The sequence below is a fragment of the Musa acuminata genome, chromosome BXJ1-10 (genome assembly GCF_036884655.1).
Source record: "Musa acuminata AAA Group cultivar baxijiao chromosome BXJ1-10, Cavendish_Baxijiao_AAA, whole genome shotgun sequence".
NCBI classification, from domain to species: Eukaryota; Viridiplantae; Streptophyta; class Magnoliopsida; order Zingiberales; family Musaceae; genus Musa; species Musa acuminata.
The window spans coordinates 18678412-18689869 of NC_088336.1; the positions used below are offsets into that span (position 1 = coordinate 18678412).

Genomic DNA, 11458 nt, shown 5'->3' on the forward strand with positions numbered 1-11458 from the left:
ATAGTAGGGGAGGATGGAGATAAATTCTTCATCTCAAACTCTCCATAATTCATGGTGTAATCCAATTGACAATTAGCATCAACATTAACATTTGATTTAGGTTTTAGGTTTTAATATAGACACCTTTTAGAAGCATTTTAAATATTCAAATTTCAATTATATTTATATTTTTCAAAAAATATTTTTAGTTTTAGTATTTTGGTTTTGTCATCTTTTATCATATTTTATTTTATTTTATTTTTATTATTTCCAGATATGGTAAGTGGTGCCCACGCCTCAACGTAGTCGACCCCGCGGCCACCCACGCGACCAACAGACCCCACCTTTGCCATCGCATCCGACGGTGAGCTCTCCCTCGTCTCCATTATCCTCGCGCACGCCTCCCTTCCTCCACACGCCCTTCTTCTTCTTCTTCTTCTTCGTCTTCTTCGTCTCTCCCTTGCCTCTCTCTCTCTCCCTCCCTAAACTGACCTGCAAGTCAAACAACAACAGCAATCATGATGTTGCAACAGGCGGCCACGCCCATGTCCGCCCCCATCCCTCCCCACCTTCAATTCCACCCCTCCCCTAAACCCTTCAACCCCATCCCCCTTGCTTCTCCCAAGCTCCGAGCCCACCTCGCCTCCAACTCCTTCCCCTCCTCGCTGCCCGTGGACGGGAGCTGCGCCCACGACGCCGCGCTGCTCTCCCTCCTCCGCCAGCGGCGGACCGACGAGGCCTACCAGGCCTACGCCCGCAGCCCCCTCCTTCCCGGACCCACCTGCCTCAGCCGCCTTCTCGCCCAGCTCTCCTACCAGCGCACCCCCACCGCCCTCGCCCGCGCCCGCGCCCTTGTCCGCCGCCTCCGCGACGAGGGCCAGCTCCACCGCCTCGACGCCAACTCCCTCGGCCTCCTCGCCGTTGCCACCGCCAGGTCCGGCGCCACCTCCTACGCCCTCGCTGTCCTCCGCACCATGCTCCGCTCCGGGTACCTCCCCCACGTCAAGGCCTGGAGCGCCGTCGTCAGCCGTCTCTCCGCTTCCCCCGACGACGGCGGCCCCGGCGAGGCCCTCCGCCTCTTTGACTCCGTCCTCCGCCGCGTGCGCCGCGTCGCCGTCGCCACCGATGCCCGCCCCGACGTCGCGGCGTTCAACGCCGCCCTCAACGCCTGCGCCAACCTGGGGGACGTTCGCAGGTTCGCGCAGCTGTTCGACGAAATGCCGGAGTTCGGCGTCGAGCCTGATGTCTTGACCCACAATGTCCTGATCAAGATGTGCGCGAGGGCGGAGCGCAAGGACCTTCTGATCTTCGTTCTCGAGCGACTCATCACATCAGGACTCGTCCCTTGCATCACGACCTTGCACTCCCTTGTGGCGGCCTATGTAGGTCTCGATGATCTGGAGACAGCTGAGAAATTAGTACAGGCAATGCGGGAAGGCCGACAGGACCTTTGCTTGATACTCAGGCAATCAAATGACGGCACTTCGATCGATCGAATTGATGAGGAATCTCATGCACTTCTAGAAAAGCTAGTAATGTATCGCCATTTAACCGAGTGCCATGGTAATGGCAATGAGCCACCGCTGCTGCCTAAGGCTTATTTCCCTGATTCCAGAATGTACACTACTTTGATGAAGGGATACGTGAAAGAAGGCCGAGTGGAGGATGTAATCCGCATGACCCGAGCAATGCAGCTGGAAGCAGATCCTGCCAGCCACCCAGACCATGTGACATACACCACTGTCATCTCCGCGCTCATCAAAGTTGGGGCAATGGACCGAGCTCGCAGTGTCCTCGCAGATATGGGCAATGCTGGTGTTCCAGCCAACCGAGTCACCTACAATGTCCTTCTCAAAGGCTACTGCCAGCAGCTCCAGCTAGACGAGGCAAAGGAGCTTGTTCGTGATATGTCCAAGCATGCAGGTATAGAGCCCAATGTTGTCTCGTATAACATCTTGATCGATGGGTGCATACTTGTTGATGACAGCGCTGGAGCGCTGGCCTACTTCAACGAGATGCGTGAGCGTGGAATCACACCGTCCAAGGTCAGCTACACCACTCTGATGAAGGCGTTTGCTTTGTCAGGCCAACCGAAGCTGGCTCATAAGGTGTTTGATGAGATGGAGAAGGACCCAAGGGTTAAGGTAGATAGGGTAGCCTACAACATGCTGATTGAAGGGTACTGCAGATTGGGTTTGATAGAAGAAGCTAAGAAAATTGTGGAGAAGATGAAGCAGAATGGATTCCAGCCTGACGTCGCGACCTATGGAAGCCTTGCCAATGGGATAGCATTGGCCAGGAAGCCAGGGGAGGCACTTCTGTTGTGGAACGAGGTTAAAGAAAGGTGTGCTGCATCGCCACCTCTTCGGCCTGATGAAGGATTGCTTGATGCTCTAGCTGATGTGTGTGTGAGGGCGGCATTCTTCAGAAAGGCGCTAGAGATTGTGGCTTGCATGGAGGAGAATGGAATTTCGCCGAACAAGACGAAGTACAAGAGGATCTATGTGGAGATGCATTCGCGGATGTTTACAAGCAAGCATGCCTCCCAGGCGAGACAGGACAGGAGGAAGGAGAGGAAGAGGGCGGCTGAGGCATTTAAGTTCTGGCTTGGACTTCCGAACTCATACTATGGCAGCGAGTGGAGGCTTGAGCCTGTTGATGTAGATGAACATGGAGCTATCTAGTTTGCTTAAGGTCCTGCTTTTCCACAGTTGTGATACCTCCATCGGAGAATGCTGATCATATTGAAAGCTGGTTCTGGGTTCCAATATCTCAAAGGAAAATGCATCATGGGCAGGACCTGCATGTTTCAAATGGGTTCCTTATCTGAACAGCCTGGCTGTGGTACAAATATTTGCAAGCGAGAAGAAAAATGAGATAGCGACCCAGCCATCTAGATGCAGGAGAATTGGACTCATAATTACATAGGCGGATCACCATAGTCAAACACAATGACCTTTCTAAATATGTGATTCAGTTATTTCTGAGCATATATCAGTTGGCAGAAGTGCCGTATGTGCAGTATCTTAAGTCTGAGTCCTGCTTTATGCTTGTATTTGTGAGCAAAACGACATTTGAAATAAAAAGGAGATAATATTGTATTCAGTTACCTCCATATTTGAAACCAGGCAAATTCTTATGTTGGCATGCCTCCGATAGCCAAGGTATGGTTCCCCATACATGACTTATTTATACCATAAAATCATTGTGAGTTCCATATTGATGACAACAACTTACTTTTATGTCAGTTGTAGAAGAAATTAGCCATATCCATAATATATTTGTGGACTTTAATGTACTGTTATTTCTTATAAATAAAAATGAAGGAAGTCTCTTGGTTCTTTGTTTGAGGCATAGTCGGCAAATCGAGCTGAGTGATAGTAACAGATTAAACTTGAATCGGGAAAAGGTCCTGGTTATTCAACAAGGATTCAGATTCTGATACAGTAGTAGTTGTCATCAAGAAGGCCATAAATGTTCTTTTTTCCCTTAAACTGGACCAAATGATTTGTGCAAAAAAATTTTATTGTTAATGATTAAATTAAGTACATAAATGTACTTTTCATCACTTCTAATATGATATACTTCAATTCTTGTAGCTCCAGTGACACTGTTATCAAATATGTCAGTTTTTCTTCCTTACAAAAACTGCATTCATGTTGCTTCTAAATTTCTCTATCATTGGAAGAAAATTCTGAAATATCTTATCATTTGCTTATACTTGGTAAATAGGTGGTTTTACTGGTGGCCAGTCATGACTTCTGCATGAGTTATTACAAATATATATGAAATGGAAATTTTGAACTTATGTTTGAATTAGAGGCAATTTAACTATATATCACCCTTATATGTGCCAGATTGCATAATGATTTTATTCCCAGTGTATAATAATATGCAACAATAGAGCTGTCCTCTTTCTTCCTGGAAACTCCTTTTTACAATTTAATTGTTTGATTGCTACTGCATGCAGAGATCAAACTCCAACAAAAGCATGATAAGTGGCATTCACAAGATGCCAAATCAGTGAACGGTCGCTTTGTAACGCTACAGCTTGTTCGAACTTATATTTTTACAAGCAAAATGATCCAAAATCAAGAAAAAACATGCTGTCAAGCAGCTGTACATGTAGGTGTGAGCGACGAACGATACGTTGAACGGAGTTGTTGTGAGTGCACGACGACCGTTCGTGACAAGATGACAAATCAGCTGTTGACTTGATCTTGTTGGTTAGCTATGAGAGTATTCTGAAGACAGAATCTGCTGCTGCAAAAAAATAAATATTCCTCGATTAAAATGAACATTCACGATCTCATATTTGTTGAGAAAAATGAATTTATACAGGTGATTTCAAGATCTCCAGATCTTTAATCCTATGTTTCCCTTCTTGGTCAATGATAACCACATGATGGTGCAATGTCGTCAGCATGAACCCCGTTCGCTGTTGGGGGTGCACCGATCCGACCGGGCCAAATCGGATGACGTCACGAGGGATATCTTGACGTCAGCTAATGAATGAGGCGGGTCGGGTGGTGAGGAGAACGCAGAACGCTGTCGGAGGGAAGACAGCGAACTCCACTCGGTCCGTTCGATCCCCAGCAGAACCAGTCAACGAGCATATACTCGTATCATACACCAGAAGCCATCGTGGCGACGACAACCATCCCCCCGACGTGAACGACCGCCTCAACAAAGGAGGCCTAAACACGGGCGACACCTTAGTTTAGATACGCACAGAGAGAGGATCCTTAAAACGGAGAACAAGTGACAGCTCGAAGGAGGAAGAGGAGCGGTGGAGGAGGGAGGGAGAGGGGGAAGCTGCTGCGGCTTCAATAAGGACGCCATCCGCACCCCACCCCCCCCCCGCGGCACCCCGCCATTCGTCCAGGAACAAGCACCGGACTCCCGCTGCTTCGCCGCCGCGCAACAGGTGATGGCCCTGGATTCTGGAAAGCTTCTCTCGTTCCTCTGCTCCCAATTTGATCTTCTGCTGCCGTCGCCCCTCCTCTCACTTCACCATCCTTGATACTTCCGCTGTGATTCGTTCTTCTCTTTCCCGGAGCTGAAATCTAATTCAAATATGATATATATATATGCTCTCACAGGATTTGATATATTGCTGTTCGTGCATGAAGGTTTGCGGACAAGAGTCACCTAACAAAAGGATATATTAGACCGAGAGGAGGAGAAAGCAAGAACATGGAGGGGAGGAGGAAGTGGACTTCTGCCCTCAAGAAAGCGTTGATCCCCAGCTGCTGTCGAGACTATGGTAAGTCCAAGCGTTCATCTCGGGCTGCAACGGAGGTCGGTCGGTCGACAATAAGTGAGGCGACCGCTGCCACCAAGATCCAGGCTGCTTTCCGAGGATTCCTGGTATGTGTTCTTGTGTCTCTTGGCTCGAGAGTTCGTCGTCTTCATCTCTTTTGTTGCACATTGTGTCAAGGCGAGGAGAGCAATGGGAACTCTGAAAAGACTGATCAGGCTAAAGAACTTAATCGATGGAAGCGCCGTCGGGTCTCAGACCGCAAACATGGTGCGCCGGTTGCAAGCCATGGCGGTGGTTCAGGCACAGGTACGTTCGAGGAGGATGAGGATGGCCGAGGAACACCAGGCTCTGCTGCGGCAGCTGCAACTCAAACAAGAAAGAGAGCAGCAGAAAGCGAAGGTTTCCATTCACCATCGTTTTCATCAACTCTGTGGCTTCCTCTTCTGCATTCGTGTTGCTCACCTGCTGGATTTTGGTGCACAGATCGGAGAGTGGAATGATAGTCCTCGATCCAAAGAGCAAATCGAGGCAAAGCTACTCGACAGGCAGGAGGCTGCCACGAGAAGAGAGAGGGCATTAGCCTACGCATTTGCCCGCCAGGTACTACTACTGCGCATTCGATTTCATCTGGGGTGCGGTGCTCATCTTTTGATGTGATGCGTTGGGTCCGTGACAGGGAAAGAGCTCTTCCAAATCCCCGACTCCGATGTTTATCGACGTGAACAATCTGCAATGGGGTTGGAGCTTGTCGGAGCGATTGACGGCGGCAGGGCCGCAGGAGAAGCACGGCCACGACGCTGTGAAGCCGAAGAGGATCCTGTCGGCAGCTCAAAGACCAAGCCAGACGCCGGTAACCCCGCGCTCTAACCCGGCATCAAAGGCATCAGTGAACCCAAGCAAGAGTAAGCCGAGTCCCAGAAACGAGTCGCCCGTGACGCCACGCTCCAAGCTGGCGTCGGTGGCGAGCAAGAAGACACCGGTGAGCCCGGGAACCGGCGCGTGGTCCGCGGACGACGGGTCGAGCATCAGGAGCAGGCACCGGGTCACGAGGTCATCGGTGAGCGACGACAGCAGCCTGTCGAGCGCGCTGTCTGTTGCGAGCTACACCCCGTCGACGGCGTCGACGAAAGCCAGGTCTCGGTTCCACAGCCCGCAAAGCGACGTCGCTGAAGGTTCTCAGAAGGGGTCTGTCGGCTCGGGGAAGAAGCGTCTCCCTTCTCCTGCGGCAGGGAAGAACAAGAAGAACAACGGATCGTCTCAGGCAAGGAGGACCAAGTGAGGTCTTGATCGTAATGCACTGGTGCAGCGAAGCCGCAACTTGCACTAGCTATTGAATCCAAGCAAGGGGTTGTTCTCGACAGAGAGACAGCGAGGTTGCTTTCAAGTACAAAGAATTGTTGTTTGTTTCATTCCAAGTTGTTTTTGTTACTAGTAGCAGAATGTTACTCGGTGAGAAACTAAAAAATGACCCCTAACTCCTAATTCCAAACATAATCTCGGTTTCGGAATCGATGATTTCGACTTATGATTTCAGTCTATAAATTTTGAGAATCGAAATCGAACTTTGCAAAGCGTTGGGTGTAAAATTGGAATCGGAATAGCTAATATGAATAATTAAAAATAATTTAATTTTTATAGCCAATTTTAATTAAAAATTAAATTTTTAATTTTATTTTTTATATTTCTAAAAAATATTTTTTAAAAAATTAAAAAATATTTTTTAAAAAAAGAAAAATTAATTTTTGGAAATTAATTTATCTGTAATTAGTTACTCTTCTTAACATTCTGATCTCTATATTTTTAAAAATTATATTAAGATTTTTATATTAAATATTTGATCTGTTACTCTAATAAATTTTTTATTTTAATATAATTTTTAAAAATATAAAATAATAAAATAACTAATTAGAGAAATAATTAGCCAACATATTATGCGAACCAAACAAAATTCGTTCAAAGAACGAAAGCAATCAGATATCAGATCACCACCAACATGATTGATTCCATTGTTTGGCAACTATGCAACCCTAATCCCCTCATCTCTCTTTTCAAAGGCGAGATTGGTCACGCGATCAATCCGAGAACCAAATCTATCGGTCAAAACCCTCGTTTTCTGAGGGAAGATACAAAGGGATCGACGAGAGAGAGAGAGATTAGGGACCTGTAGAAGACATGCTGCCTTTGGGAGGAGGAGATGATGTCGCTGCTGCCGTAGAAGAAATGCGGTTGCGAGGAGGCGGAAGAGACGATGTTGCCGTTGTCGTCTTGCTTCGTGCTTTGTCGAGATTTATGTTGTAATTTCACTTTCTTTTCTTGTTATTTGTTGAAATCTTTTTTTAGTTATCTTTGTTTGGGAAAAGGTCGTCACGAGAGGTACGGCGCGGTGGCTTTACACGTCTTTTGTCGTCTCTTTTTTATTGTTACTATTATTATTTCTTATTTAATTAATTAATTTATGATTAAAAATTATAGCATATCTAAATTTATTAGTGTGTATGTCGAAATTTTTTAAATATTTTTAAAATATTGATAGATTTAATTGAGATAGGATTTAATAATTTAATAGGATAAAATTATAGTCAATGGGATTTCATGTCATTGTTATCTTTCTATAAGAAATCATTATATACATATATATATTAATAACACTTACATTTAAAATGATATGTATATAATATATATTTAAAATTGTATTAATATATAATCAGATTGTGAGCTTCTAAGCAACATAAATAACATATTTCTGATGTTGTCTAAGCAAGTAGCTCAAAATGCTAACTTCTCTCCTGTAGTTACTCATGATTCAGGCATCCAAAGCTTATAGAAGCTTTTTTGACATCCTCTAGGTAATCTCTATGACCATTGCAGCATCCATTTGCAGGCTCCATATACCTCATATAATGCTTTAGAAGGATGATTGCAAATTTGATGATACTATGCTCTCACCATTTTCTATTGAGATGATCATTTCTTCTCAGAATGTTTTTAGAACAAATAGCTAAGACTTCATGTGAACTTAAAGTAATTGAAAGCATTTGTCTCAGCCTGTGTGTGTGTGTGTATATATATATATATAGATATGTGTGTGTGTATTTGTGTGTGTGTGTGTGAATACATGTTATTTAGCTTGACCTACAAAATGATAGAAGAATATACTTTGTGTGAAACTATGATGAATGGAAAAGTCCAAATGTATCCAAAAAGTTTGACACACACTTCACGGTCACATATTCTTGACTATTAGTTTGTGACCTAACTCCAATCGAGATGAAACAAAATCCAATGCAGTGAGTGTACTGTGCCATCTTTGAGTGTTTAGCTTTCAGATGCACTCATGGAAGCTGCCCTACAATAAGAACACAGTTACTTGTCTGCCATGTTGTGGATATCCTCTCCTCCTGCACTCCCAAAGGATCTGGTAATGATTTGAATCCGAAGACAGTATCTTTGAAGAGATCCATGGAGCATTAGATGTAGATGATGCTGTTGCTGTTTGCCTGTGTGTGCATGTAGGAAAAGGCGGATAGATATGAACTTCCAAAGCCACTGAGCCAGCAAAGAAGCCTTTTTTCTTGGTGGTTTCTCATCCAACTTTGCTTGGTTCTATCAGAGAAGATGGCAACTTTTTGTCACTAGTTTTGCTGTTTGTTCTTTCTGCTGCATGATGCATCTTGTTCTTGACGATGACAGATTGGAGCTTTGGCGCCACACAACGCACAACCGAACCACATCATGCTGATATGAACAGGACCAGCAAGGTGCTCCAGTTATCGATCTGATTTCACGAAACCCTAACCTTCATGGAGAGGTTGTGGTACTGCTGCCATGGAGGAAGCTTCTGCAGTCATTGAATCCATACACAACCACAACTCCATGCGCATCAATCACACACACACACAAACACAAACACATCGACACCATTTGTCGAGCCTTTTTCGCATCTACCCCACCCCACTTCTCATCAGCGGCTATACTCCACTAAGGACAAGGCCGTCACTCTCAGCTGGAATATGCCGCCAGCGTGATGAGTGAGATGACAATAATAATGGTGGAGTCGATGCCGAATGCCTCAACTTGTAGAAATCTGAAGCAAAATAATGTAGCATCTTCTTCTGACATTGGGATCTGTTTTGTGCTCTAAAGATTCGATGCTCAGGGATCAAAATGCAGCATTCATCGTCTGAATCAAGCTCACTCTAAATTATTTCTGTCACAGGGATTAGTGGATCTTGCACTCACGCCACTCGAACACTGTGACCCAAACAGGAGTAGCACCCGATGACTTGTTGTTGAGTTCTTTCATCATGTATCATTCTACCAACTAAAAGAAATACTTGGCTTTTCTATAAAAAAAAACACATCCACTGTCTTAGGTATTGTTGGATTAGTAATTATTATTAATTGCCTCAAGTATAAGGAATTAAAGCATAAAACAAGACTTCTATAGATTGATAGAGAAATAATTGAGTGGTGGAATCTTTTTAAGCTTTATGTGAGATGGTATATAAGAAAATTTAAAATTAAGATTGGATAAACTAAAAAAAATTATTTGCTTTCTTAGTAGATATTGACCATAAAAGTATCGTCTCTTGTTATGAAATTTAACGTCGTTACAGAGAAGTCAACATGCCTAGGTTCCGTCCCGAAGGTGCAGGATTGCCCACATGAGGATTCGATGATGTGACGAAAGAACCGAGTTAGGTCGGAGAGTACCTCATCGGTTGAGCTGAGGTGAGCCTTCGGTTGTTGCTCCTCTATGCAAAGAAAAGTCAATGTCGGGAGGGGAATTTCCGACTTGACTCCTCCGTAGTTTAAATTAGCTCGAGATGGTATCTATGTGTTCTTTTTTTACGAGGGTCATCCATACGAGTCTCGTTAATGATCTATGATACTTCGGGAGGTCGATCCATACTTTCCACGTGGCATGGCTCCATATTGTGCAGCATTGCATTATGTCATTACGAATGGTTTGAGGTAGGATAGTGCTACCTCGTATAAATCCAAACGACAGGGGTATGGCTTCCGTCGCTCTCAGTTCTGAAGTCCGTCCATTGCCACGCAAGTCATACAAGCTGATTTTTATATTAAAATTCATGCAAAAAAAAAAGTTGATAGGCAAGTTCCATCTCTTGATATAGGACACATTACACAACCCTCCAAACTGCAATGGTCTAGCTTTTGGATGATTAATGAAGCTAAGAAGTCCACTTCTTGTGCCGAATACATTTAAGGCATTCATCTTGACTTGGCAACTATCAGGAATAGTTGGTAATAGTCAATGAGCAATAAGAAAGAGAAGTGCAATAGTTGGTTAAAGATCAATTAGTCCACATCTCATGCTGTACCTCACATCCCATACCAATAAAAAAACAGATATGATGTTTTTGTCTTTGTTTTTTGTGGGGGTTTTTGTTGGACAAATAAGTGGTGGAGGGATCGGAGATTGCTTGACAGCCACGGCTCCGATGGAGGCTACATATCAAACCGACGATACATTGAAAAGATCAAAGGTAGATAAGCATGTCGTGTTGAAATGTTAAAGAAATGTTTTCGGAAATAAGAACAAATTGCGATGATAACGAGGCGAAAAGGAACTGTCGACAGTCACACTGTGGAGAGGATGCGTGTTTTTAGTTTCTGAAACAAAAACAGACAAGCGGAAGAAGAGGTCCTTTTGGTGGAACACTTATTGTCTAGTGGAGGAAAGGAATACTAGAGAGAATGGAAGTATGACGCAAGAGATAGGGATAGTGGATCACATTCCAACCTTTCTATCTCCATTAAAAGGTGAGGAAGCATTAACATAGCTTTAAAATAATTAAGTGCATAAAGCTTTTATCAATTTAGAATCTGAATATATTCAATGTTGATTGATATGAATAATAATAATAATAAATTGATTGATAGGTGAAGTTTCAAATTTCGAAGAGAGAATAAAAATAAGTTAATTATAAAAAAATTCTAAAATTATTATTATTTATTGAAACACTACATAAGAGTTGAATATTTAGAGGTTTTGAGTTTTGATGTGTACCCAACTTTAAGAGTCCGGAAGCAAATAGTAATACAATAGTGAGAATACTCAACGCTTTTATGATTCGAAACAACTAATCATCAACGAGTTCTAAAAATAGACAAAGACGAATGAGACAATTGCCATCTTACAGCTCCATGACTCGGCGTGAATTGGTGGGAGGGGATAGAGGCACACGATGC

The 11458-nt window shown here is 44.1% G+C and overlaps 2 protein-coding genes across 2 annotated transcripts; both read left to right on the forward strand.

Annotated features, from left to right (window-relative positions):
• Positions 1–367: 367 nt before the first annotated feature.
• Positions 368–3084, forward strand: LOC135595313 (pentatricopeptide repeat-containing protein At3g09650, chloroplastic-like). Its single transcript, XM_065086070.1, has one exon. The coding sequence runs from the start codon at positions 498–500 to the stop codon at positions 2661–2663; it is 2166 nt and encodes a 721-aa protein (XP_064942142.1). The 5' UTR covers positions 368–497; the 3' UTR covers positions 2664–3084.
• Positions 3085–4083: 999 nt separating this feature from the next.
• On the forward strand, positions 4084–6723 carry LOC135595314 (protein IQ-DOMAIN 2-like). Its single transcript, XM_065086071.1, has 4 exons — positions 4084–5349; positions 5420–5641; positions 5726–5842; positions 5919–6723. The coding sequence occupies exons 1-4, from the start codon at positions 5176–5178 to the stop codon at positions 6519–6521; spliced, it is 1116 nt and encodes a 371-aa protein (XP_064942143.1). The 5' UTR covers positions 4084–5175; the 3' UTR covers positions 6522–6723.
• The last annotated feature ends 4735 nt before the right edge of the window (positions 6724–11458 follow it).

Coding starts and splice junctions, on each gene's coding strand:
- LOC135595313 (XM_065086070.1), top strand. CDS start 498: ATGATGTTGCAACAGGCGGCCACGCCCATGTCCGCCCCCATCCCTCCC.
- LOC135595314 (XM_065086071.1), top strand. CDS start 5,176: ATGGAGGGGAGGAGGAAGTGGACTTCTGCCCTCAAGAAAGCGTTGATC. Junction 5,350..5,419: donor CTGCTTTCCGAGGATTCCTG/GTATGTGTTCTT, acceptor CATTGTGTCAAG/GCGAGGAGAGCAATGGGAAC. Junction 5,843..5,918: donor CCTACGCATTTGCCCGCCAG/GTACTACTACTG, acceptor GGTCCGTGACAG/GGAAAGAGCTCTTCCAAATC.